General features: G+C 34.8%; 1 protein-coding gene across 7 annotated transcripts in view; it reads left to right on the top strand.

Annotated features, from left to right (window-relative positions):
* The window catches only part of LOC125665572 (heat shock 70 kDa protein 12B-like), a 33581-nt gene extending 9714 nt beyond the window's left edge, over window positions 1-23867 (top strand). The window contains exons 5-19 of one of the 7 annotated variants that reach the window (XM_056152318.1): window positions 590-625; window positions 2259-2380; window positions 2763-2816; window positions 3035-3067; window positions 3768-3842; window positions 4977-5051; window positions 6481-6555; window positions 10020-10064; window positions 10275-10319; window positions 11599-11634; window positions 15097-15431; window positions 18527-18727; window positions 19091-19241; window positions 20192-20848; window positions 21691-23867. In XM_056152318.1, the coding sequence (XP_056008293.1) occupies window positions 590-625; window positions 2259-2380; window positions 2763-2816; window positions 3035-3067; window positions 3768-3842; window positions 4977-5051; window positions 6481-6555; window positions 10020-10064; window positions 10275-10319; window positions 11599-11634; window positions 15097-15431; window positions 18527-18727; window positions 19091-19241; window positions 20192-20844 (1936 nt within the window). In that variant the 3' untranslated portion in view covers window positions 20845-20848; window positions 21691-23867. Of the gene's footprint in view, window positions 1-589; window positions 626-2258; window positions 2381-2762; window positions 2817-3034; window positions 3068-3767; window positions 3843-4976; window positions 5052-6480; window positions 6556-10019; window positions 10065-10274; window positions 10320-11598; window positions 11635-15096; window positions 15432-18526; window positions 18728-19090; window positions 19242-20191 lie in introns of all 7 variants that reach the window. The other 6 variants (XM_056152319.1, XM_056152317.1, XM_056152322.1 and 3 more) reach the window with 6 other exon arrangements.
* The last annotated feature ends 422 nt before the right edge of the window (window positions 23868-24289 follow it).

Genomic DNA, 24289 nt, shown 5'->3' with positions numbered 1-24289 from the left:
ATGTATGATATGTGATATAATAGTGTAAATAAACTCTCCCTGATCAAAGGCATAAGCACCAAGCATTGGCCTAAATTTTGCAGCCCTCCACCGGCAATGGCAACATCTCCATATGATGCAATTGTTCGTGTCTTTGATGACTTTTAGTGATTATTTTTAATACTCATTCCATACGTTTTGGATCCGACACTGACAGGTATTGGGTAATGTCGAAACGGAGTTCTTTTATATATTTACAAGAAAGGAGAAGTAAGCATCCCCTTTAGACCGGTCACACCCACCGTGAGCCCCATATCTTGATCAGGTAAACGGAGTTATCCGTAGCCAAAATCAGTGTGTCAAGAACGGCTTAACAATTGGTAAGAAACATGTTAGACAGCATTTGACCCAATGCTAGGTTGTATTGCCAATTAGATTGTTATAACGACCATAGAATTTGCGAAATGCTGACTCACAATAAGTTGTTATGGTCTTGGCGAAATTAAAATCATGAAGTTTATACTCAACCAAACCAAATTAAATCACATACAAATTGAATGATTATGAAATATGATACATGTAGGTAACAATGCATAATTAATTTTTGCAGAAGGCCAAGCACCTCGACGTCAAGTTCGAAAATTAGGTAATGAGATTTATAGTCTACATCAACTTAAAAATAGCTTTAACTATATATATATATAAGAAAATATTTTAAAAATGAATATCAAAAAATGAGTTTACGGCGCATGGTAAAATTTTGTTATTTACAAAATTGCATCATGTTAATTGTCAAATTTCTCAAAAATGGCGTTAAAACAGAATAAAATCTATTCGTTGTAATAAAGAATTAGTAGGCCAATTTTGACGTGATATGTCAAGGCGTTTGACGGAAATCGATTATAAAAGGCACGTAGTTCTCTTTCGTGAAGGTAAAAAACAAAACCGTGATCGACGTTACGGGAAATCACGGAGCAGCGAATAGCCATAAAATTTTGTGTCGCACTCCGGAAATCTCCAATAGAAACTGAAAAAATATTGGACGATGCTGATGATATGTCAAAAGCGAGTCATGTTTTAGTGTATTTATGGTTTGTACGATTTTCTTGTGGTAGAGACTATATTGAATGATGAACGTCCTGGTAGGAAACGAATCATGTCTAAAGAATAAGTAACGCTATGAAAAATGCAATCTCTACCCAGAGTTGTCGTTCCTTGTTCTCACTTGCACCTCTGTCAACGTCTCAAGGGTTTTACAATATTTTTGTAAAATGGCACGAATGCTCATATAAAGTATGGTTTTGACTTCAGTTACAAAAATATACATAAATAAATACTGAGCAGATGTCAAGTCTTTTGTGACACAAGAAGCATTGATTTGGGTTGAAACGTGGATATTGGGTTGTTCTATTGCACCAGGCCTATACATGGGTACCTGAAGAATATATAGTAATGAGGAAAAATCCACAAATAGTTTCTTGTCCTACATTTTCCTAATATTTTATGAAGTAGTTCTTAGTTTTATTAGCCGTGAAAAAGTGGATTTACATGTGGAATAACATTGCTTATTTTGAGATGTTAACAGAGGTATTTGTGTATAAGGAACGATAACTCTGGGTAGAGATTGTGAAAAATGATGGCTGCGTCACTGTTGCGAAATTATAAGATATTATTGATGTTAGCTCCGGCACTGTTTTCACTATTCTTACTGAATCATTTGGAAATGAGAAGATTTGCAGCCCGCTAGATAGCTCCGGCACTGTCTTCACTATTCTTACTGAATCATTTGGAAATGAGAAGAGTTGCAGCCCGCTAGATACTTAGACGATAAAGCTAGAGGGCACCACATGCTGTGTGTGAAATGTAGAGGAGAATATTTTGAGAAACTGTGAAACGCGACGCTGCACGACATTGTGTTTTGACGTAACGTTGCTCCGCGGCGAAAGAACATACTGTTTCTAAAATTATATATCACGAATACTACATGCATTTGATCAAATAGACTGAAACATCCCAGATCGATGAGTGCCCTTCACTGGTAATGTTGACGTCTCCGTATGAGTGAAATATCCTCGAGCGTCCCGTTAAACTCAATGAAAGTAGAGCATTGTTATTTTTACATACAACAGGGAATGCTTACTCCTCCTAGTCACCTGATTTTACTTCTGGTGTGAACAGGGGTCCTTGTTTGCCATACTATCAATTTTGTATTCTTTGTTAGATTAATATTCATGAAATGAAATTGATCACTTTTTGTTGTATTCACCTTTTTTATGCAGTGTACCTAACAACATATTAGATCCGGCAGATACTGGGGACTCTATGACAGCTTACATAGGCTATATCTTATTTGGAGTGTTGTTTGTCTTGGTTATGGCATTCCTCATAAAAAAACGACGAGGTAATTGAAAACTTCAATACCTGAATGAGCTGTATTTTCCAACCTTTTTAATAACAATAATAATAGTATATTGATGAAAAGCTAAATTTTACCTATCTTCGATATTTGCTTCACTTGCGTCGTATTATTAATTCTTAATACAACTGTTTAGATTAATTTTATTCATTATTTGTCATACTTGTGTTTGTTTTTAAACCTTGTATTTTTTGTCAAGCGCTCTAGAGTATCTACTCTAGACAACGCACTATACAAATGGTTTTTTTTTTTAAAATTATCATTTTATAAGTGAAAGCAAAATTGTGATATAAATAGTTGCAGCATTTCTTATTCGTTTAGAATTAATTGACACTCGCAATAATTTGATGAATACTATATCGTTTAGCAGCCATCTACAGCTTTCTGATGTCGCTTTCTTGTGTATCCAGACTGTGGGGAGGTTGGTTTGCCATTTTCGAATACTCAGTATAAAGAAAATATAAAATGATATTTTTCTGACATTTCATCCACAGTGTAGTGCAATGAATAGAGAGATTTGAACAATATTAACATCCTCATTTTATTTGTAAATGCAAAAACTATCCAGACAAGTAGAAAGGGCATTCGCGAAAATAAAATGATAAGCCTGTAACAATGCATTTTCTTTTTAAAATAAAGGTTCAGCAACTGCAAGGGAAGATGAAAAACAAGGTACTGATTGATTGATTGATTGATTGGTTGTATCACTGTTCGTTATCATCACCTTTCATATTGCTTACCGTCCTTCTTGAGAATTTTCACTCAATGGAGACGTCACCATTACCGGTGAAGGGCTTCAAATTTAGGCCTATACTCGGCGCTTACGGCCAGTGAGAGTTCTTTAGCGTGTCACTCATACTGTGACATGGGAAATCCGTTTTTCAGTTCACATCCGAGGACCAGTGACATTCACATCTGATGTCACTACCTGTTTTAATGACTTAGGTTGATTCGAACCCCGACTTTCCGCATACGTGGCGAACGCTTTACCTTTAGACCACCGCGGTGGTACTCAAGGTAGTGAAATTTGAAATGGAGGTTAACTTGAATATGACAATTTTTTTTCTCAATGGGAAAATATCTTTTTATCTAATAGTACAAAGAACAACCGATGAAAAAGTCTTACATATTTCTGTATTAGTTATTATGGAGAGATTAGTAATGTAGTTTTTGATAAACAATTGAAAACAAGCTCAAAGCCGTAGAAGTGAGGGTTCTTCATCATCATGCTGCTATGTGTGTTTGACATTAGAGATATACAATCGCAATGTGCTGAGTCTTGTCTTTATTTCATGAGGATAAAATAAAAAAATAAAAAACTTAAAACGTACCTTTTAAAGACGTTTGTTCAATCATACATTTATTTTTACAGATCCATCACATCAAGCAGAATCGGAAAATTCTGAAGCGGAAGAAATAACTCTTCTTGATGCAACTAATACGAACGGTAAGCGCGAGAGGGAATGGTCCCTTATTTTGTGGGTAAAGCATTTCAGAGAAATATCAAAATCATGTATTAGATACATCACAACAAAAGTAAGTACCATCTATCATTTTATGTTAAGTAAACCAGAATTGATAAAAAAAAAAATAATTTGATAGGTTACATGTATATGTTTTGGTTCCAGCTGACAAATGTTGTAACAACATAGTATTGTCTTTGTATTTTAAACGAACTTCGTATTAATTCCACATCTGCTTACCCCACTTACACTCAACTTCTTTTTCAAAAGATGAACTTTTTCAAAATCACAGTTTAGTTTTAAACACCATTAATATCCCAGTCGACGGGACGAATGAATATGAGTTACCGTACCTATATTAGATTCCTAAACTCTACAATAACCAGATAAATGCTGGATACAATAAAAGTTCTATTAACTACCATCTTTGCTCCTCACGAAAATATCAACAGTTATGAAGAAAAATTCACACGTAGTGTGCCATAACATATGTCAGAAGAGGTGTAAATCAAATGTTCTAAAGAACTACTAGTCAATTTGAAATAACAAAACTGTTCTCAAATCATCAAAACGTAAGACTTTTCAACAATTTAAACAAACATTCCCTGATAAATTAAATACTAGATTTTATGACAAACATTTTGACTTTATGCCTTTACAAAACCATAAAACGTGCCTTTTCAGTGATTTTTTATGGCCCATTTGGGTCCGAATTTCGGCCCTTTCCCCTCCTAAAAATTGTCAATTTTTTTCCCCAATTTAGCTTGCATTTTCCCCAATCATAAAATTCTGAAAGAAAAACGTATTTGAAAAAAAAAATAAACATTTGATGTGAATTATATACACACGACTTAACAAAGAGTTATGGGAATGATGATTTGGATAGAATAGTTCAAAATTTTAGAGGGTTAAAGAAAATTAGATGTGTAAAATAAAGATAATATAATGTTTGATATGATTTTAAAACTTATTTATGATAAAATTGATTTTTCCCAATTTGATTGAAATGTTGACAATTTGTCCCAATTTGAAAGCCACAGGACCCTTGTAAAAAAAAAAAACGTAGAAAAATCACTGCTTTTAAAGACGTTTGTTCAATCATACATTTATTTTTACAGATCCATCACATCAAGCAGAATCACCAACTTCTGAAGCGGAAGATACAGCTCTTCTTGATGTAACTAATACAAACGGTAAGCGCGAGAGGGAATGGTCCCTTATTTTGTGGGTAAAGCATCTCATGCATGCATAAAAATAAAAGAGAAATATCAAAATCATGTATTAGACACCTTTCATACATCATAACAAAAGTGAGTACCATCTATCATTTTGTGTTAAGTAAACCAGAATTGATCAAACGAATTTGATAGGTTACATGTATATGTTTTGGTTCCAGCTGACAAATGTTGTAACAACATAGTATTGTCTTTGTATTTTAAACGAATTTTGTATTAATTTCACATCTCCTTATCCCATTTACTCTCCATCTTCTTTTTCAAAAGATGAACTCCTTCAAAATCATGGTTTAGTTTTAAACATCATTAATATCCCAGTCAATGGGACGAATGAGTATGAGTTACCGTACCTGTATTAGATTCCTAAACTCCACAAAAACCAGATAAATGCTGGATTCCATAAAAGTTCTATTAACCCCCTATCTTTGCTCCTCACGAAAATATTAACATCTATGAAGGAGAAACTTCACACGTATTGTGCCACAACATATGTCAGAAGTGGTGTAAATTAAATGTGGATTCTAAAAAAAGTCTTGGGAACTGTTAGTCAATTTGATATAACAAAACTGTTCTCAAATCAGCAACATCAAAAGTTCGATTTTTCAACACTTTACACAACCATTCCCCGAATGATTAAATACTAGATTTTATGACAAACCTTTTGATTTTATGCCTTTATAAAACCATAAAACGTGCCTTTTAACGACGTTTTTAAATCATTTACAATTATTATACCCCCCGAACGAAGTTCTTGGGGGTATATAGGAATCACGCTGTCCGTCTGTCTGTCTGTGCAGATTCGTGTTCGGACCATAACTTCTTTGTTCTTTGATATAGGCATACCATATATGACACATGAGTGTATCACCATGAGACAATGTGTCGGGTACCTTCATCACTTCCATATGACCTTGACCTCAAGGTCAAAATGAAAGGTTTTTATAATGGATTCGTGTCAGGGCATGACTTCTTTGTTCTTTGACATAGGCATACCATATTTGACACATGAGTGTATCACCATGAGACGATGTATCGGGTACCTTCATGACCTCTATATGACCTTGAACTTTGACCTCAAGGTCAAAATTGATTATAGGGTTTTGACATAGTCATACCATAAGACATGGGTGTATCACCATGAGACTATGTGTCATTTACATTCATGACCTCTTTATGACCTTGACCTTTGATCTCAAGGTCAAAATTATAGGTTTATACCATGGATTTGTGTTCGGACGATATCTTCCATTTTCTTTTACAAAGGCATACCATATTTTTACACTCAGGAAAGTGGTAATCTATACATATTAACAACACCCTTTGGGAGATTGGGGTAAGTGGGGGTATTCTTAGTTAGCATTGCTCACAGTACCTCTTGTTTTTACAGATCCATCATATCAAGCAGAATCACCAAATTCTGAAGCAGATGATACAGCTCTTCTTGATGTAACTAATACAAACGGTAAGCTCGAGAGGGAATGGTCCCTTATTTTGTGGGTAAAGCATTCCATGTATGCATAAAAATATAAGAGAAATATCACAATCATGTATTAGAGACATTACATCACAACAAAAGTGAGTACCAGAATTGATAAAAAGAATTTGATAGGTTACATGTATATGTTTTGGTTCCAGCTGACAAATGTTGTAACAACATAGTATTGTCTTTGTATTTTAAACGAACTTTGCATTAATTTCACATCTGCTTACCCTACTTACACTCCAGCTTCTTTTTCAAAAGATGAACTTCTTCAAAATCATGGTTTAGTTTTAAACACCATGAATATTCCAGTCAATGGGACGAATGAGTATGAGTTACCGTACCTATATTAGATTCCTAAACTCCACAAAAACCAGATAAATGCTGGATTCAGTAAAAGTTCTATTAACCCCCTATCTTTGCTCCTCACGAAAATATTAACAGTTATGAAGGAGAAACTTCATACGTATTGTGCCACAACATATGTCAAAAGTGGTGTAAATCAAATGTGGATTCTAAAAAAAGTCTTGGGAACTGTTAGTCAATTTGATATCACAAAACTGTTCTCAAATCAGCTACATCAAAACCTACGACTTTTCGACACTTTACACAACCATTCCCCAATAAATTAAATACTAGATTTTATGACATCATAGAGAGTTGCTTCTTCAATAAGAGGACCATGGGCCACATCACTCACCTGAGTCATCTTGGCTCATATTTAAAGATTTTTATATATTCGCCTGTAAAACTTTGAACGCTATTGTGACCCCAGTCTATTCCCGGGGGGCATACTTTTTTTCAAAATTGAATCTGGACTATGCCAGAAAGCTTTCATGTGAATGTAAACTTTTCTTTCCCAGTAGTTTTTGAGAAGATTTTTAATGATATTCCCTATATATTTGTATGTAAAAATTGATCCCCTATTGTCGCCTCATCTTACACCTAGGGTCATGAGTTTAACAAACGTAAATTTGCACGATGTCAGGAAGCTTTCATGTAAATTTCAACTTTCCTGGCCCAGTAGTTTTTAAGATTTTTTAAAGATTTTCCCTATATACTTGTATGCAAAACTTTGATCCCCCTTGTGGCCCCATCCTACCCCGGGGGCCATGATTATAAAAACTTAAATATGCACTATGTCAGAATGCTTTCATGTAAATATCAGCTTTTCTGGCCCAGTGGTTTTTGAGAAGAATATTTTTAAAGATTTTCCCTATATATTTAAATGTAAAACTTTGATCCCCAAATGTGGCCCCATCATACCCTCAGGGGCCATGGTTTTAACAAACTTGAATCTGCACTATGTCTGGAAGCTTTCCTGTAAATCTCAGCTTTTCTGGCTCAATGGTTCTTAAGGAGAAGATTTTTAAAGATTTTTCCTATATATTTGTATGTAAAACTTTAATCCCCTATTGTGACCCTATTCGACCCCCGGAGGCCATCATTTTATCAAACTTGAATCTGCACTATGTCAGAAAGCTGTCATGTAAATCTCAGCTTTTCTGGCTCAATGTTTCTTGAGAAGATTTTTAAATTAGCCAACCCTGTTTTTGCATTTTTGTGATTATCTCCCTTTTGAAAGAGACATGGCCCTTCATTTGAACAAACTGAAAAGCCCTTTACCCAAGAATGTTTTTGTCCAAGTGTGGTTGAAATTGTCCCAGTGGTTCTGGAGAAGAAGTTGAAAATGTAAAAAGTTTACAGACAGACAGACAGACTGACAGACGATGGACAACATGCATCAGAAAAGCTCACTTGAGCTTTCAGCTCAGGTGAGCTAAAAAGTGGAAAATGAAATATTCATATCTAGTGACCAGTCATATAAAACATTAGTATGTTAAACACTACTCTGATTCCATGTACATGTACTCTGAGGTTGATATAAAGACATGCTGGAGTTCCTCATCGGCAATATCTTCGTGGCCTTTGGTAATCAGGTCTTCCAACAGTCTGTTGGAATTCCTATGGGCACGAATTGTGCTACTTTGTCAGGTGAACTGTTTTTATATTCCTATGAAGTAGAATTGATTCAAAAACTTCTCGTCAGAAGAAAAAATCTATTGTTGTGGCCGTCTATTCGACATTTAGACATGCAACGACTATACACTCTGATTTATATATGATAATTTTTCTTGATTGATTATTAAGTCACGCAAGAACATGTTGAAAGAAAAATGTCAACAAAATTATGTGCAATACATACAAACAGTCTATCGCAGTTGTCATTTACTTGTTGCTTTTACACAAATAGAGGAGAGTACGATAAAATAAATGCAATAAACTTCAATTTTAATTAACGAGAATAGTAAACAATACCAACGATACCAAGTATTGCTTATAGGAGTTATGAGATTGATCACTATTCGTTATCTTCACCTTTCATCTACAAGTATTTTTTGCTACCTCTTTAGATGTGTGACCGGTCAACAGGGGATGCTTACTCCTCCTAGGCACCTGATCCCACCTCTGGTGTGTCCAGAGGTCCGTGTTTGCCCAATTATCTATTTTATATTGCTTATAGAAGTTATGAGATTGATCACTGTTCGTTATCTTCACCTTGCATATAGGAAGAACGTATTTCAGACAGACGGAAGGGGGGAAAAGAGCAATATCTGCGAACTTTTGTTATTTCATGTGGGTTTAATAAAGAGACATGTTTATCTTTCACATAATTTGTATGTTAATCTAGTTTATCTTTCCCTTAATTTTTATGTTAATCTATTTTATCTTAATGTTTTAAATGTTATGCTTCTCTTCCCCTTTTGATGTTTTAAGGTAGCTCCATCCTGATGTGACTTATCAATATTAATGGTTAAAAGTGGAAAACTTTATTAATTTCCACTCAATATAGTTTAATTTAATTAATAACCGAAGAAAATGTATATGTTGCCACCTTTTTAAAGATGTCAGGCATACAAAAACAGAAGTATACATCATCATTGGAAAATCACACATTTTCGTTAAACAGAATAATAAAAATAGATAAAAACTTGTTGAAATGACAAAATTCAAATATCATCAGTTTTAAAAAAAACTGCTAATTCATAAATATGTATAACTGTGGATATTAGGGAAACCAATGTATTATAGACATCCAGTAGAGGAAATTCCAGCATAGGAGTTATTGCCCTTGACAACATTTTTTAAATCATAAATAATTGATTATCTCTGGAAAATAAACTTTTTCACTATCAGTAGTTTACCAGATTTTTTATTATATCCAGTGAATAAAATTCCTGAGAAAGATATGTTTTTATCATGCGCAAAATTTAAATTATTAAGATTTTTACAAAAACCTATGACATCACATGAGGATCGATCAACCTTAAGTTAATTATGAATACGTCTGTATTTTATTCTATAACAAATTGTAGATTATCTAAAAGTTTTGCAAAAGTTAACTTCTTAAGAGAGAATGACATATTGTATATTTCATATTACAGAACGAAACGAATCTGGCGTAGGTGCCAAAATAGATTCATCTTTAGGTGAGTGTACTTTTATATATAATTTTTATCAAAATGAAGATACTGTATTAACAGTGTATTTTAACTAATATTAAAGATTCGTTGTGCATTGATTATAGGCACATGTCATACATGTAGAAATGGGTGTAGCGTTTAAATTTTTATAATGTGTGTCAAATATGACTTTCAATGTTTAGATATCTCATAGTTCGATATTTTCCTCATTATCAGATTATGAAACAGTAAAGAAGAAAGATGCAGAAATTAACATGACAGGTAGATAATATCCTTTCTCATCTATTCTATTTATGTAGCAATATTCCATTATCACCTGCACATGGTGCTTATCTCTCTCAACTAATTCAATACACCAGAGCTTGTTCTGCGTATGATCAGTTTTTGAATAGAGACTGGCTACTGACAAACTGAAACAAGTTGATGGTGCAGGGATTTCAACAGTCCCGTTTTTTCGCACATTCTACTGTCTTAATAACGATCTAGTTTACCAATACAACCTATCATTGGGTCAAATGCTGTTTAACGTGTTTCATACCGATTGTTTGGTCGTTCTTGACACACTGATTTTGACTATGGATAACTACGTTTACCAGATCAAGATATAGGGCTCACGGCGGGATCAGGTGCCTAGGAGGAATAAGCATCCCCTGTCGACCAGTGAAACCCGGTGTGCCAAGAACAGCCTAACAATCGGAATGAAACAAGTCAGACAGTATTTGACCCAATGATATGTTGTATTATTTGGCAAACTAGACTGTTATAACGACCATAGAATTTGCGAAATGCTGACTCACAATGAATTATGATCTTCGTGAAACTCTAAAGCAAAAATTATGAAGTTTATACTTAACGAAACCAAATTAAATCACATACCAATGGTGATTGAATGATTATGAAATATGATACATGTATCGTCGACTACCCTATTTCGGTGATTGACCAGAATCGGTGATCTTTTGTTGACGTGTGCGTGTTGTCGTTTCTGGGTGTAAATTGCGTCATCAATTTCGCCGTAGTGTTTGCAAACATATATAGAGTACGTCTTCATCCCCCCCCCCCGAAAATGAACCACTAGAAGGAGAGTGTGCAAAAAATCAACACGGGCACCCCAAAAATAAGTCCATTTAATTATTACTTTTTCAAGCAAACCTTTAAATTGATATAAAGTATACCAAAAGTCTAGAATTCTACACTATTTTATTCTATTAATTGACGTTTAGTTGCACTTTCCTCTTGTATGTATGTGTTAACAGTTACAAACTTTTGGCAAACCTATATTAACAATGATCACCAAAATAGGTTTTAGGAGCACAAAGTGTCATGTTTTTCGTCACGAAAATATATTCAATTAACGTACCAATGGAGTTGGGATTTTCAGATGAAAGAAAAGGAATTAAATTACTTTAAAGATAGGTGTATTATTTATTTAATCCAAGTGATTAATGGGGAAATCGCGGTTTATCACTAAAGTCACCGAAACTGGTCAGTCGACGATAAGTAACAATGGATAATCTAACTCGAAATTAATTTTTTGCAGAAGGCCAAGCACCTCGGCGTCAAGTTCGAAAATTAGGTAATGAGATTTAAAGTGTACATCAACTTGAAAATTGCATAAACTATATGAAATAATTTTTCTGCATGTATATATATATCTATCTCATAGATGTGGTGTATAAAGCATTAGCTTTATCACAGGCCCGTTTGATAAAGCACTTCCGGTCCGAACTACTTTTGACACTGTCCCCGCTTGGATGACATATTTTCTGTGTTGATGCATATCCATGCATGAAATAAAGCGTATAACTTCTTGTTATGTATTACTTTAGAATTTCTTTTATAGCAAAATTAAAATTATGTTGTCCCCACTGACATATACTGCAAGTTACCGGCTATGAACATGTCAACTCGATCAATAACTATCTAGGCCTACTCAAAAATTACAATAAGAAAACAAAAATATGTTTACACTATTATCATCAACAAGGAATCAACCGCCTACTGGACAGGCCTAATCGAAAGTACCTCGACATGCTGCGGTACCAAGCATTACAGTCAGTTTTCTCTGGAGTAAATCGAATGTAATAAATCTCAACAGCTTTACTTACTAAAGTACCTCAGGATTTCCTCTCGCCCTCAGATCCAAAAAAAAAAAACCACATGAATAAAATCCAAATACACAAACACTTCTACTTTTCATTCAATCATTGTAAACTATTGAACATTCTAATAACGCTGCATTAAAATATTATTTTCATTGATCGTTGTTACACATATTTATTTCAAAAAGACGGCGACATCAAACTTATCAGAAGGACAGGCCAACGTCAAAAATAAATACTCGGTCAATAGTTGTTATTTTGTTGGTATGGCAAAACCATTATTAATTATAAACTATCATCCCGTCTAAAACAATTTTCATCCATGGTTTCTTTTATACAAATGACCTTTATAATATACATGAATCGATTATAAGTGCACTGTTTTTTCCTGCGTAAATAAAATTAAGAAGTACAACGCCTGAGCCACGGATTCAAAACATATTCAATCAGCTGTTAGTACCATACTGGGGATCATCTCAAAATTAAGCGAAAAGAAGATGTATGAGATAAGTAGAACATCTATAATTGCGTATTTTGATATTTTGGTTTATCCAACTCGATATGGTGTATTTATTCGCTCGTCAGGCTTCGTGAATAAATACACCATATCAACACGTTGAATAAACCAAATACCAAAACACGCAATATTGATATCCTATATATATATATATATATATATATATATATATATATATAGTGGGATAAATCTCCGATATAATCTTCTAGAGTGCTCGACGTGGCCTCACGGAGCTACATAAATTGACGATCAGATGGAGTTCAATCACATAACATTTATTTCTCTACAGGCTGTTTCGTAAGGGGATGGTTTCCCCTCACTCGTCGGGAGAAAAATGACATCTAACGAAAAACATCCGCGTCTTAATCTTAATCTAATCTAAATCTTAATTTGAACTCGGTGTCTGCTAGTCCTACGTAGCTGTCTTCTTGTCCATTATCGGCTCTGACTCTAGCTAAATACACAATTCCGTGGGCGCGACATTCACCGTTGAGCGGGCATTGATCTTTGTTTCGGCAATTACACCTGTTACATGTATCTCCGGTCTGGCGCACTTGTTTGATTGAAGCGTTATGCGAGTCAATTACATTTTGCATGGATGTTTTTGCACCGAGTTCAAATTAAGATACGCCAACCACACTCATTCATTCCGTAATTCCACGAAAAAGAATACTACCGAGCTCAGCAAATTCATATGGACATTGAAAGACAAAAATATTGACTACAAAATCAAGTGGGAAATTTTAGGAAAAACATCATCATACTCAAACATTTCAAAAAAGTGCAACCTTTGTATTCTAGAGAAATTCTTTATAATATGTCATCCCGAAAAATCTTCATTGAATAAGCGTTCAGAACTTGTCAGCACTTGCCGTCATTCCCATAAATTTCTATTTACTCAATCCTGTGTGTAATCATGCTTAGCAACTATCCAGTATGTTTCTGTGTAACATATTCTCAGCCACGCGGATGTTTTTCGTTAGATGTCATTTTTCTCCCGACGAGTGAGGGGAAACCATCCCCTTACGAAACAGCCTGTAGAGAAATAAATGTTATGTGATTGAACTCCATCTGATCGTCAATTTATGTATATATATATATATATAAAGTACAAACAAACAATTATAACACCCAACCTTACATTTACCCCTAGGATCTAAACGATGCATGTGATAATCAATTAATTGATATATAAAGCACTAAATAATCACAACTAGGTACTGAAAATTTTCGCCCCAGCCCGGGGTCGAACCAACGACGTACGGCACCCACCGCCTAGCAAGATTGTCAAACCAGTGCGTAAGTCCACTCGGCCACAACGACTTCCGCACTGGTTTGAAAATCTTGCTAGACGGTGGGTGCCGTACGTCGCTGGTTCGAACCCGGGCTGGGGCGAACATTTTCAGTACCTAGTTGTGATTATTTTTTAGTGCTTTATATATATATATATATGTGTGTGTGTGTGTGTGTGTGTGTGTGTGTGTGTGTGTGTGTGTGTGTGTGTGTGTGTGTGTGTATACGAGGGTCATAGCCATAACATTTTTTCTGAACGTCATATTACTTTTAAAATTGGAAGACATAAATCAGACAATAAAAATTTATTGATTATTGTTTAATATCCCTCTCGAGACTTTTTCTCTCATATGGAGACGTCGTCATTGCCCGTGAAGAACTGCAAAATCTAGTCCTATGCTCGACGCTTACGGCTTTTGAGCAGGGAGGGATCTTTATTGTGCCACACCTGCTGTGACGCGGGACCTCGGTTTTTGCGGTTTTATCCAAAGGACCGCCCCATTTAGTCGCCTCTAACGACAAGCAGTGGGCGTCCGGACCATGCTTCATCTTCTAAAGACGTTCTATCGCATTTGAATTCCCCTTCCCAGAATTCAACCTGATCATAAGATGGTGCACAAGACCCATAAACATCGGCTAACTCATCATGTACATGGATTTCCTTGCCTGTTTTACCTTTTAAGTACCGAATTATAGCACGATACTCAACTTTAGATGAAAAGCATGCCTTAACATCACTAGCCATGTTTGACATTCAATATCTTATTATAGAATGACTCGATACGCGTGCAATTTTGTACCCCGCTATAAAACATCATTTTTTAACATGTATTGAAACAAGAAATGAAAATCGTGACCGTCTCGGTCTCGGTCAATCGGAAATGGGATAGGCTGGTTACTTATTGACTCGCCCTCCTACATGTAATTTTCTATATAGCTTTCTTTAATCTGTATGAGAGCGTGAGTAAAAGGTATACATTGTATACGCATTTGTGGTAAAAATGATAAAATAAAAATATTCCTACCGTGGATTGTTTCCACCTATATTGTAATACATGTACATTTTATCTCGTATAAGCTTGTAGTAAGTCATTTTTATTACGTAATGTTGATATCTTAAATTCAGAGTTCGAAGATCCAAAGAGAACCATTGAAGCATGTGAAAAAATCGTTGCTGCTGTTGACTTTGGAACAACATATTCAGGATATTGTTTCTCGACACATGAAGATTACTACAAAAATCCTTTAAAGATAACTTCAGGTAACTGGGAGTTTTCTTCCTGGCAAAAAGCATTTTCAATGAAGATACCAACCACCATTCTCCTCGATAAGGACAAAAACGTGAAATCGTTTGGATTTGAAGCGGAAACAGAATACGCAGACATGGATGAGGCTGACCACAAGGATTACTATTACTTTCAGCGCTTTAAAATGGAAATCAGCAGACAACAGGTCAATAAGGTATGCATTTATTGAAAATAGGACACTGAGTGGCGTTTTAACTCACACAACGATCAAGAAGTTCGAGATCTATTGTTTATGGGTGGTGTTTGATGAATGGGATTGGGTTAGTGTGTTGTGAGCATCTAATCTACAATTTCCATGCTTCTTTTCCAACACTGCAAAATCATTTAAAACCAAACCTGACAGAAAGTATCCTTGGCACGAATAACTATACGTGTATTCATTACAGATGTAGGTATGCACCTTTGACGAGTAATGCAAGTTTCTACTGAGATCCTCTGAGGGGTTGCTATGTTTAGGCAGGTTTTATGCAAAAGCTTCTACACGAGAAAAAATACCTTACTGTGGCTTTCAACTCGATATTTAGATATATATATTCTATTCAATCTTTAGGACAATGGGACATGATTTATAACTTCAAGACTCCTGCACCCCTGGGATCTTAAACACGCTGAAAAAACTGTCAATATTGACCATTTTAAAGAAAAATGCATATTATCCACAACCACACATATACAATGTACAAGGAAGATTAAAGGCATAGTCATGTAGAATAGGGGACTTCTACCAAAATTGTACATTTCATAACCTCCGTGTGGAGATTTTAGCCAATGGTGGGGCCAAACTTGGTATATGCACAATATTCCATATGTGCTTCGTATTTGGATATATTATTGATCAATGAACATAAATATTAACTACAAACTACAAACTAGCAACTCAATTTTATCATTTATGTATTCAATACGCGAGAACATCCTCTGCATATTGTCAATGTTTTGAATCGAGGCAGGCTACTGATCATTAAGATGACGTTATAGAGTTTTCAACAGTCTCGTTTGAAACCAGCATTTCGCAAATTCTATAGTCGTTGTGATGATTTAATTGAAAATACAAGCTATCACTATGTCTAATTCTGTCTGACGTCTTTCATTCCAATGGTTAGACCGTTGTTTACATACTGATTTTGACTACGGATTACTTACTCCTCCTAAGTATCAGACTTCAACTCTTACTTTTGAGATTGGTTCTTGTTTGCTATCTTCCCTTTTTCATCATTCGACCGAATGACAGGTTGTATTTGCAAATAAGATCATTATAACGAACATAGAATTCTCAAAATGTTGACTTCAAACAAGAATGTTGAAATCCCTGTAATATCAACTTATTTGTCAGTAGCATGCCTCGACACAAACCTCTCTTAATTCTTTTAATTTTGTTTTCTTTATATGAGTTTTCAGTTAGATCAATGTACGTTATATTAACATTTTCCTCTTTGTCTTATGAATGGCGAAAATAACGAACAGTGATCAATCTCATAACTCCTATAAGTAATACAAAATAGACAGTTGTGCAAACACAGTTCCTTGGACACACCAGAGGTGGGGTCAGGTGTCCAGTGTGATTAAACATCCCCTGTCGACCGGTCACACCCTCTGAGAGCCCTATATCCTGATCAGGTAAACGAAGTTATCCGTAATCAAAATCAGTGTGCCAAGAACGACCTAACAAATGGTATGAAACACGTCAGACAGCATTTAACCCAATGATAGGTTGTATTGGCAAACTAAATCGTTATAACGACCATATAATTTGCGAAATGTTGACTTCAATCGAGATTCTTGAAACCCCTGTACCATCAACATGTTTATCAGTAGCTTGCTCGATTTAAAAAAAACTTATCCTACGCAGAACAAGCTCTTGCGTATCGAATCAGTTGAAAGATATAAACACCATATGCAGGTGATAGTGGAATATTGCTACATAAATTTGGGAAGTTGACGATGGAGAAGCTGAAATCATCCCTTTTGTCACACAGTTGAGTTGTCAGTTTGCCGTTAATGTCTACTTTCAATGAAATATTTAAACATGAAGCAGAAGTGGACGACTCTGGTGTCTTTTATTTCGAGCTCACAGAAGCGACATGTGAATGAAAGTTATTATTGTCAATAAACAAAATGTTCTCGATATATCTAAATGTCGAATTGAAGGCCACAGCAAGAGATTTCTTCTTCTCCTGTAGAAGTTTTTGAATAAATTCTGCTTCATATCAATATAGAAACATGTCAGTTAACAAAGGAGCACAATTCGTGCCCATGGGAATTCTAACAGACTGTTGGAAGACCTGATCGTCAAAGACCACGTAGATATTGTCAATGAGGAACTCTTAACATATTTTTTATTTCAACTTCAGAATACTTGTGCGTGGAATCAGAGTGGTGTTTAACAAAGTAATTTTTTGGATGACTGATCACTAGATATGAATATTTCCGTTTTCAATTTTTGTTGAAGAAGCAACTGTTTATGATGTTTATAAAGTCTAGTCTTTAATTTATCGTGAGGAATGGTCGTGTAAAGTCATAGGTTTTGATGTTATTGATTTGGAAAAAGTTTTGCTATTTCAAGTTTACTAAAAGTTCCTAAGAATTTTTTAGAATCCACATTTGATTAACACAACTTCTGGCATATGTAGTTGCACAGTAAGTTTGAAGTTTCTCCTTAACGGCTGATAATATTTTCGTGAGGAGCAAAGATAGGGGCTTGGTAGAACACTTACTGGATCCAGCAATGTATCTTTGTAAGGGTTTTTATGTAGTTTAGGAATCCAGTATAGGTACAGTAACTCATATTCATTCGACCCATTGACTGGGATATTAATGTGTCTAAAACTGAAGCATGGTTTTGAAGAATTTCATATTTTGAAAGGGCTGTTGGAGTATAAGTACGATTACCAAAAGTGGAATTAATGCCAAATTCGTTTAAAATACAGTTGTAATGAGCCTTACAAACAAAGACAATGTTGTTACAAGCTTTGTCAGCTGCAACGAAAACATATTCCTCATGTAACCTATCTAATTCTTTATCACTTCTGGTTTACTAAACACAGAAGGATAGATGATACGTACTTTTGTTTTAATATGTCTAATGAGGGATTTTAATATTCCTCTCATGCTTTTAACCCATTCTGACAATGTATCAAGTTCTTCTTTTTATCTATCGAAATAAAATTGTGAAAACTACATATTTTCAAAAATACTTGCCTTGTAAGTGTAGAATGAATTAATATAACTTGCTTCAATTTGATATTACAGGGAGAAGATGTAAATATCAAAGATGTTTTAGGAAAACAAATTTCAGCCAGTTTTGTCATTGGACAAGGTATTCGATATTTAAAAGAGGAACTCCTACGACAAATCGAGCGAACATCTTTGGAAAATATACACTGGGTGTTTACGTATCCCGGTCTTTGGAATTTTTATAAACAGGGTGTTTTAGCGAACGCTGTAATAGAGGTAAGGCTTCAAATCTAAATTACTTGATGAAAGGTGAAGATAACGATCAATCTCATAACTCCTATAAGCAATACAAAATAAGAGTTGGACAAACACGGACCCCTGGATATACCAGAGGAGGGATCAGGTATCGAGGGTGAGTAAGCATTACTTGTCGATTGATCGCACTTGCCATGAGTCCTATATCTTCATTAGGCAAATGGAGGTATCTGTAGTTAAAATCAGTGTGCCAAGAACGCTTTTAAAAATGTAAATGAATATTGCTATGTGTGTATATGTGTATATGTAATCTTCTGCCTCTTTATGACTACCTAGAAGTTTTACTTACAAAGATTTCATATTTTAAAAACTTGATGGTTTCAGGCTGGAATTCCAAAAGAGAAATTCGTCCTCACAGAGGAGGCTCAGGCCGTGTCGTACTACCTTCATCATTTGCCTTACTATAGACAGGATGGCACAAGCAATATGACTGTTTTTGTGGAAGGGAGAAAATATCTTCTTCTGGATGCAGGAGGTACAGTTGTTGCTGATTCAGTTCAAAAGATAAAGATAAGATTGATATACACTAAATAACAACGTTTGGAAAATATAACTGTTTTTCGATGTTCTATGGCCATAGCATATTTCCAGTATAAAGTACTTGCGACTATCAATAGCATATTATATAATCTGTCTGTTTGTAAAATGCTTTTTAGCCATAACCTATTTCCATTATAATAACCTACAACTGTAGCATATATATATATATATATATATATATATATATATATATATATATATGCTACTTACAGTTGTAGGTTATCATAATGGAAATAGGTTATGGCTAAAAAGCATTTTACAAACAGACAGATTATATAATATGCTATTGACAGTCGTAAGTACTATCTATCTATCTATATATATCTCGAAACACTTTCTTGTAATATTTCGACCGTGTTACCGGTCTTCTTCAGTCGTGTTTATCTGTCATTGCAACCAAACGCAAGACTACATACACAAAAGCACTATGACGTCACAGTGAATATTACACAATTGAAAATTAACATCATGGTTGATATTGCGCGAAAAACATTTAAAGAAGGTAAGAATCCAATAGATCTAATAAAATTAACAATACTCATCCTGCAGTATGGTAGGTGTAGAGGTTCTGACTCCAGGGTGGAGCCAAACTTGGTAAATTGAAACTAGATATATATTCAGAAGGTGTAAGCAATCTTTTACTAAAATTGTAAGTTTCATGTTCCTAGTAGATTATTATAGTGATTATTGTCTGTATAATTTGAAAAAGTGTATGTGATCACGCGTGTGTACTTAGAAAAACTACAATTTTTTAATTAAATCCTGTGATTGTTATCTTTGATTTTTTCTACAGCTCATTGGACAATCTAAATATAGGTTTCCCCTTTTAATTATTTATGTTATATATATTTATTGCAATTATATATGGTATATATATCTATACAGGTGGAACAATTGATATAACCGTCAATCAAATGCAGCGAGATGGCACTTCAAAAACCCTTACAAAGTGTAGCGGACCGTTTGGTGGGACTACGGTTGACAATGCGTTTGAGTCGATCATCTGTGATATTGTGGGCCAAGAACTCATGGATGATTTCATTAAAACACATCCAGCAGATTACATAGAAATGATGAGAAATTTTGAAGCTCTTAAACGGAAGGTTCTTTCAATAAATGCAGAAAAAGTTCTTTTAAGGCTCCCAATGAATCTAAAGGATATGTATGAGGCCAAACACAAGCCTGATATTTCAGAGAAAATACAAAGAGCAGGATATGATGGCAAATTGACGTGGGAGGACGAAAAGTTTAGAATGACAAAGAATCTTTTCATTTCCCTGTTTGACGATGCCTTTAAAGGAATTAAGCAATCAATCAGAGAAAGTCTTGACAAGGAAGAGGCCGAGGGCACGAAAATCATACTGATGGTTGGGGGTTTTTCGGATTCTTCGCAGATTCAGCAAATGATAGTAGACGAATTCATGCATCTAGATGTGATCGTTCTACCGGAACCAGGACTGGCTGTCCTAAGAGGAGCCGTGCTTTACGGTCATCAACCAGTTGTATTTCATTCATGTAAAAGAACACCATGTAAATAATAAGGTATTCAATGCATAACGATCATATTTCAGATGTTATAGATGGATGGTGTGGTCTTTGTAATCATTGTATCGTTTTCAAGGATTTACCAAACAAAAATGACCCACCGTCATCTTAGGAATGAATTCACAAAATTTTGATTACTGCATGATTTATCTCATCTTGAAATTTACATGGAAGTCTGTAGAAAGATCATTTTTACGTTTGTATATTTAGCGCTTGCTTATTTGTACATCTTTTAGTCATGTAAATCATTTTCGTTTGTCCTAAGATTGGGAATAGTCGTCAAGAAAATTTGACAATTTAATTGTTCCTATCCGGTTATTTTTGTAACACACACACACATATATATATATATATATATATATATATATATATATATATATACAAGTGTATATATACACACACACACACCACACACATATAATTATATATATATACACACACACACCACACCACACACACACACACACACACACACACACATATATATATATATATATATATATATATATATATATATAATTGTTTGTATATTGCAATATTGCAGATCTCCAAGTTTATTGTTTTGCAAAATTGTCTGTTATCTTTGCCATTTAGGATGTAAGAATCAATTAACGATTACAAATGTCATACTTATTATATATATATAAGATTTTATATTGAATATAGGTCCCAGTTACTAAAGTACAATTACTGTTATAAGTTTCGAATTTATTAGGCATGTGTTTGTTATGAATGTTTGTTTTTAAAAGTCATGCGCGACGTTTCTCGATAATATAGAATTTTTCGTGAGATTTCGGGTACATCCTATCTCTTTTCTACAAAATCTGTTTTGTTTCCAGGTTTGTCTTAAATTCAGCATAGTTGGACAGTTCCTAGTGGTGGCAATTTAAAAGAAATGAAAAGTCAGTTCTTATGTACTACAGAAGGTTTTATATAAGGATATTACTAAATTATCTTAGTGAAGAAGGGGAGAAAATGTTTCGGATCAATCAGGGATCGAACCCGGAACTCTTGCATTACTAGTTAGGTTGTGAAACCCAAGATGTAAATATATGGATTGATTGCTCCTTTGCCAAACACTTAGCATTTAGATTGATTGAATATTGTTTAAAGTCCCTCTCGAGAATATTTTACCCATATGGAGACGTCATCACTGCCGGTGAAGGGCTATAACATTTAGGCATATGCTCGGCACTTATGGCCATTGAGCAGGGAGGGATCTCTATGCCACACCTGCTGTGACACGGGACCTCGGTTTTTATGGTCTCATTCGAAGGACTGCCCCATTTAGTCGCCTCTTACGACAAGCAAGGGGTACTGAGGATTTATTCTAACCCGGATCCCCATGGGAAGTGAGAATCACAGGTCTTTCCGATATGACATTAAAAACGTAGGTCCCGTGTCGCGGCAGGTGTTTGCACGTTACTGCCCTGAGAGCGAAGCATAGGTCTTTTGTGGTACTTTACCTACCATTCAATATGGGTGAAGAATTCTCGACGGAACGTAAAACAATCAACGAACAACAACAATATAAAATTTAAACCTACAAGAATACATGGAATCTCCATATAGTTTGATGAAATTATATAAGTGTAGAAGAAAACAAAAATCAGAAATGTTGCATGTGATCTTGACATACACAATGTCTTCAGTTAAGGGCAGCATTATTTTTATATTTGCTTTTTATGTACTTTTGAAACTGTACTTTTTATAGTGTTTAACAGACATACATGTATTCCTGTTTATATATCTGTTTGTAAGTTTTAACAAAACATTTTTTGAAAATATACTATTTTATGATATGTTATTGTCACGATTTATACTTTTCCCCATACAAGTACATGATATTACACAAGTGTATTGGTAAACTAGATACAACCTATCATTTGTTCAAATGCTGTCTGACGTGTTTCATGTCGATTGTTAGGCCGTTCTTGTCGCACTGATTTTGACTACGGATAACTCCGTTTACCTGGTCAAGATATAGGGCTCACGGCGGCTGTGACCGGTCGATAGATGATGCTTACTCCTCCTAGGCACCTGATCCCACCTCTGGTATATCCAGGGGTCCGTGTATTCCCAACTCTCCATTTTGTATTGCTTATAGGAGTTATGAGATTGACAACTGCTCGTTATCTTCACCTTTCATCGTTATAACGACCATAAAATTTGCAAAAATTTGACTTTAATGGTGACTGTTGAAACCCCTGCAACATCAACTTGTGTGTCAATAGCCTCCCTTGAATTAAAAACTGATCACACGCAGAACAAGCTCTTGCGTATTGAATCAGTTCGGAGATTCCAACATTATATGACGGTGATAATGGAATATTGCTATATGGATATGGAAATATGAACTTAAATAGTATCTAACATTTTCGGTAAGTGCACGTCACCGGTCCCGGGTAAATAGTTTGATACGTATTTTAGGCAAGCAAATCATGTGCATTACATTATATCTTTGCATATGCAACTGTATTTGGTAAGAATTGAATGTGTTTTATAGTTATAATTATGTCATATGTTCTTTGCATTTTCCGTTCTATAACGGTATGTAAATGGCAAACGATTTCTCCACGTTTATCATGTTATTGACGTGATACATGTAACTGCGAATGTTTACATGTATATGCAAGTACAGTGGGGGATCCAGGATTTCCGAAAACAAGGTGGGGGGGGGGGGGGGGGCACTTGTGAAAGTCAAGTATTAACCAAAATACTCAGTCATTTTGGGTGCCAAATCTGGAGTTTTACTCACATTATTTCTTATTTCAATATCATCAAAACTTGATCTTCATCTATACTATGTATAGATATCGATTGAATTTTGATTAAATTGTTCCAAGGTTTGGATATTGTGTCTAAAAAAACCGGTGCGATGGATATTGACTGAAGAATGCAAAAGACTTTTATCGCATTTTCCGCTTATCATATAAACGTTCAGTATGTTTTTACTAAATGATGTTCGGTATGAATTTCGTAATTGTGAGCACCATAATAATGTTTTAAAACGTGATTTCGTTTTTTTTTTTATTTCTTATTAATTGCTATCGAATATGTGGACTGGTTGAGTCCAGCTAGAAAATCACTCAAGTGCAATAATAACATTTGCTGAAAGAAGATGGTGGATAAAATGACGACTATATACGTATTTAAGAAGTCATTATGAATTCAATTGGTTCTTTTTGTCGTCTTTTGGACTAGCGTGACGGGCTGTCATCTTTTCGTTATATTCGGAATGAAAAGTCGCTAACTATCGTTTTGTACATGAAAGTACACTATCATAAAATTATAACATCTTGTCTGGGAGAGTGCCGCAAACTTTATTACGTTAAATAAACAATAAACACTCCTCTGATCAACATTGACATTCCACAAATGAAAAAGTAGTGTAAAGCAATGCAATGCAATACTGGGGTGGGGGTGTTTCACGAAATT

The sequence above is a fragment of the Ostrea edulis genome, chromosome 10 (genome assembly GCF_947568905.1).
Source record: "Ostrea edulis chromosome 10, xbOstEdul1.1, whole genome shotgun sequence".
In the NCBI taxonomy this organism is placed as follows: Eukaryota; Metazoa; Mollusca; class Bivalvia; order Ostreida; family Ostreidae; genus Ostrea; species Ostrea edulis.
The sequence above is the reverse complement of the archived record's forward strand: the minus strand, read 5'-3'. Positions and strand labels throughout refer to the sequence as shown.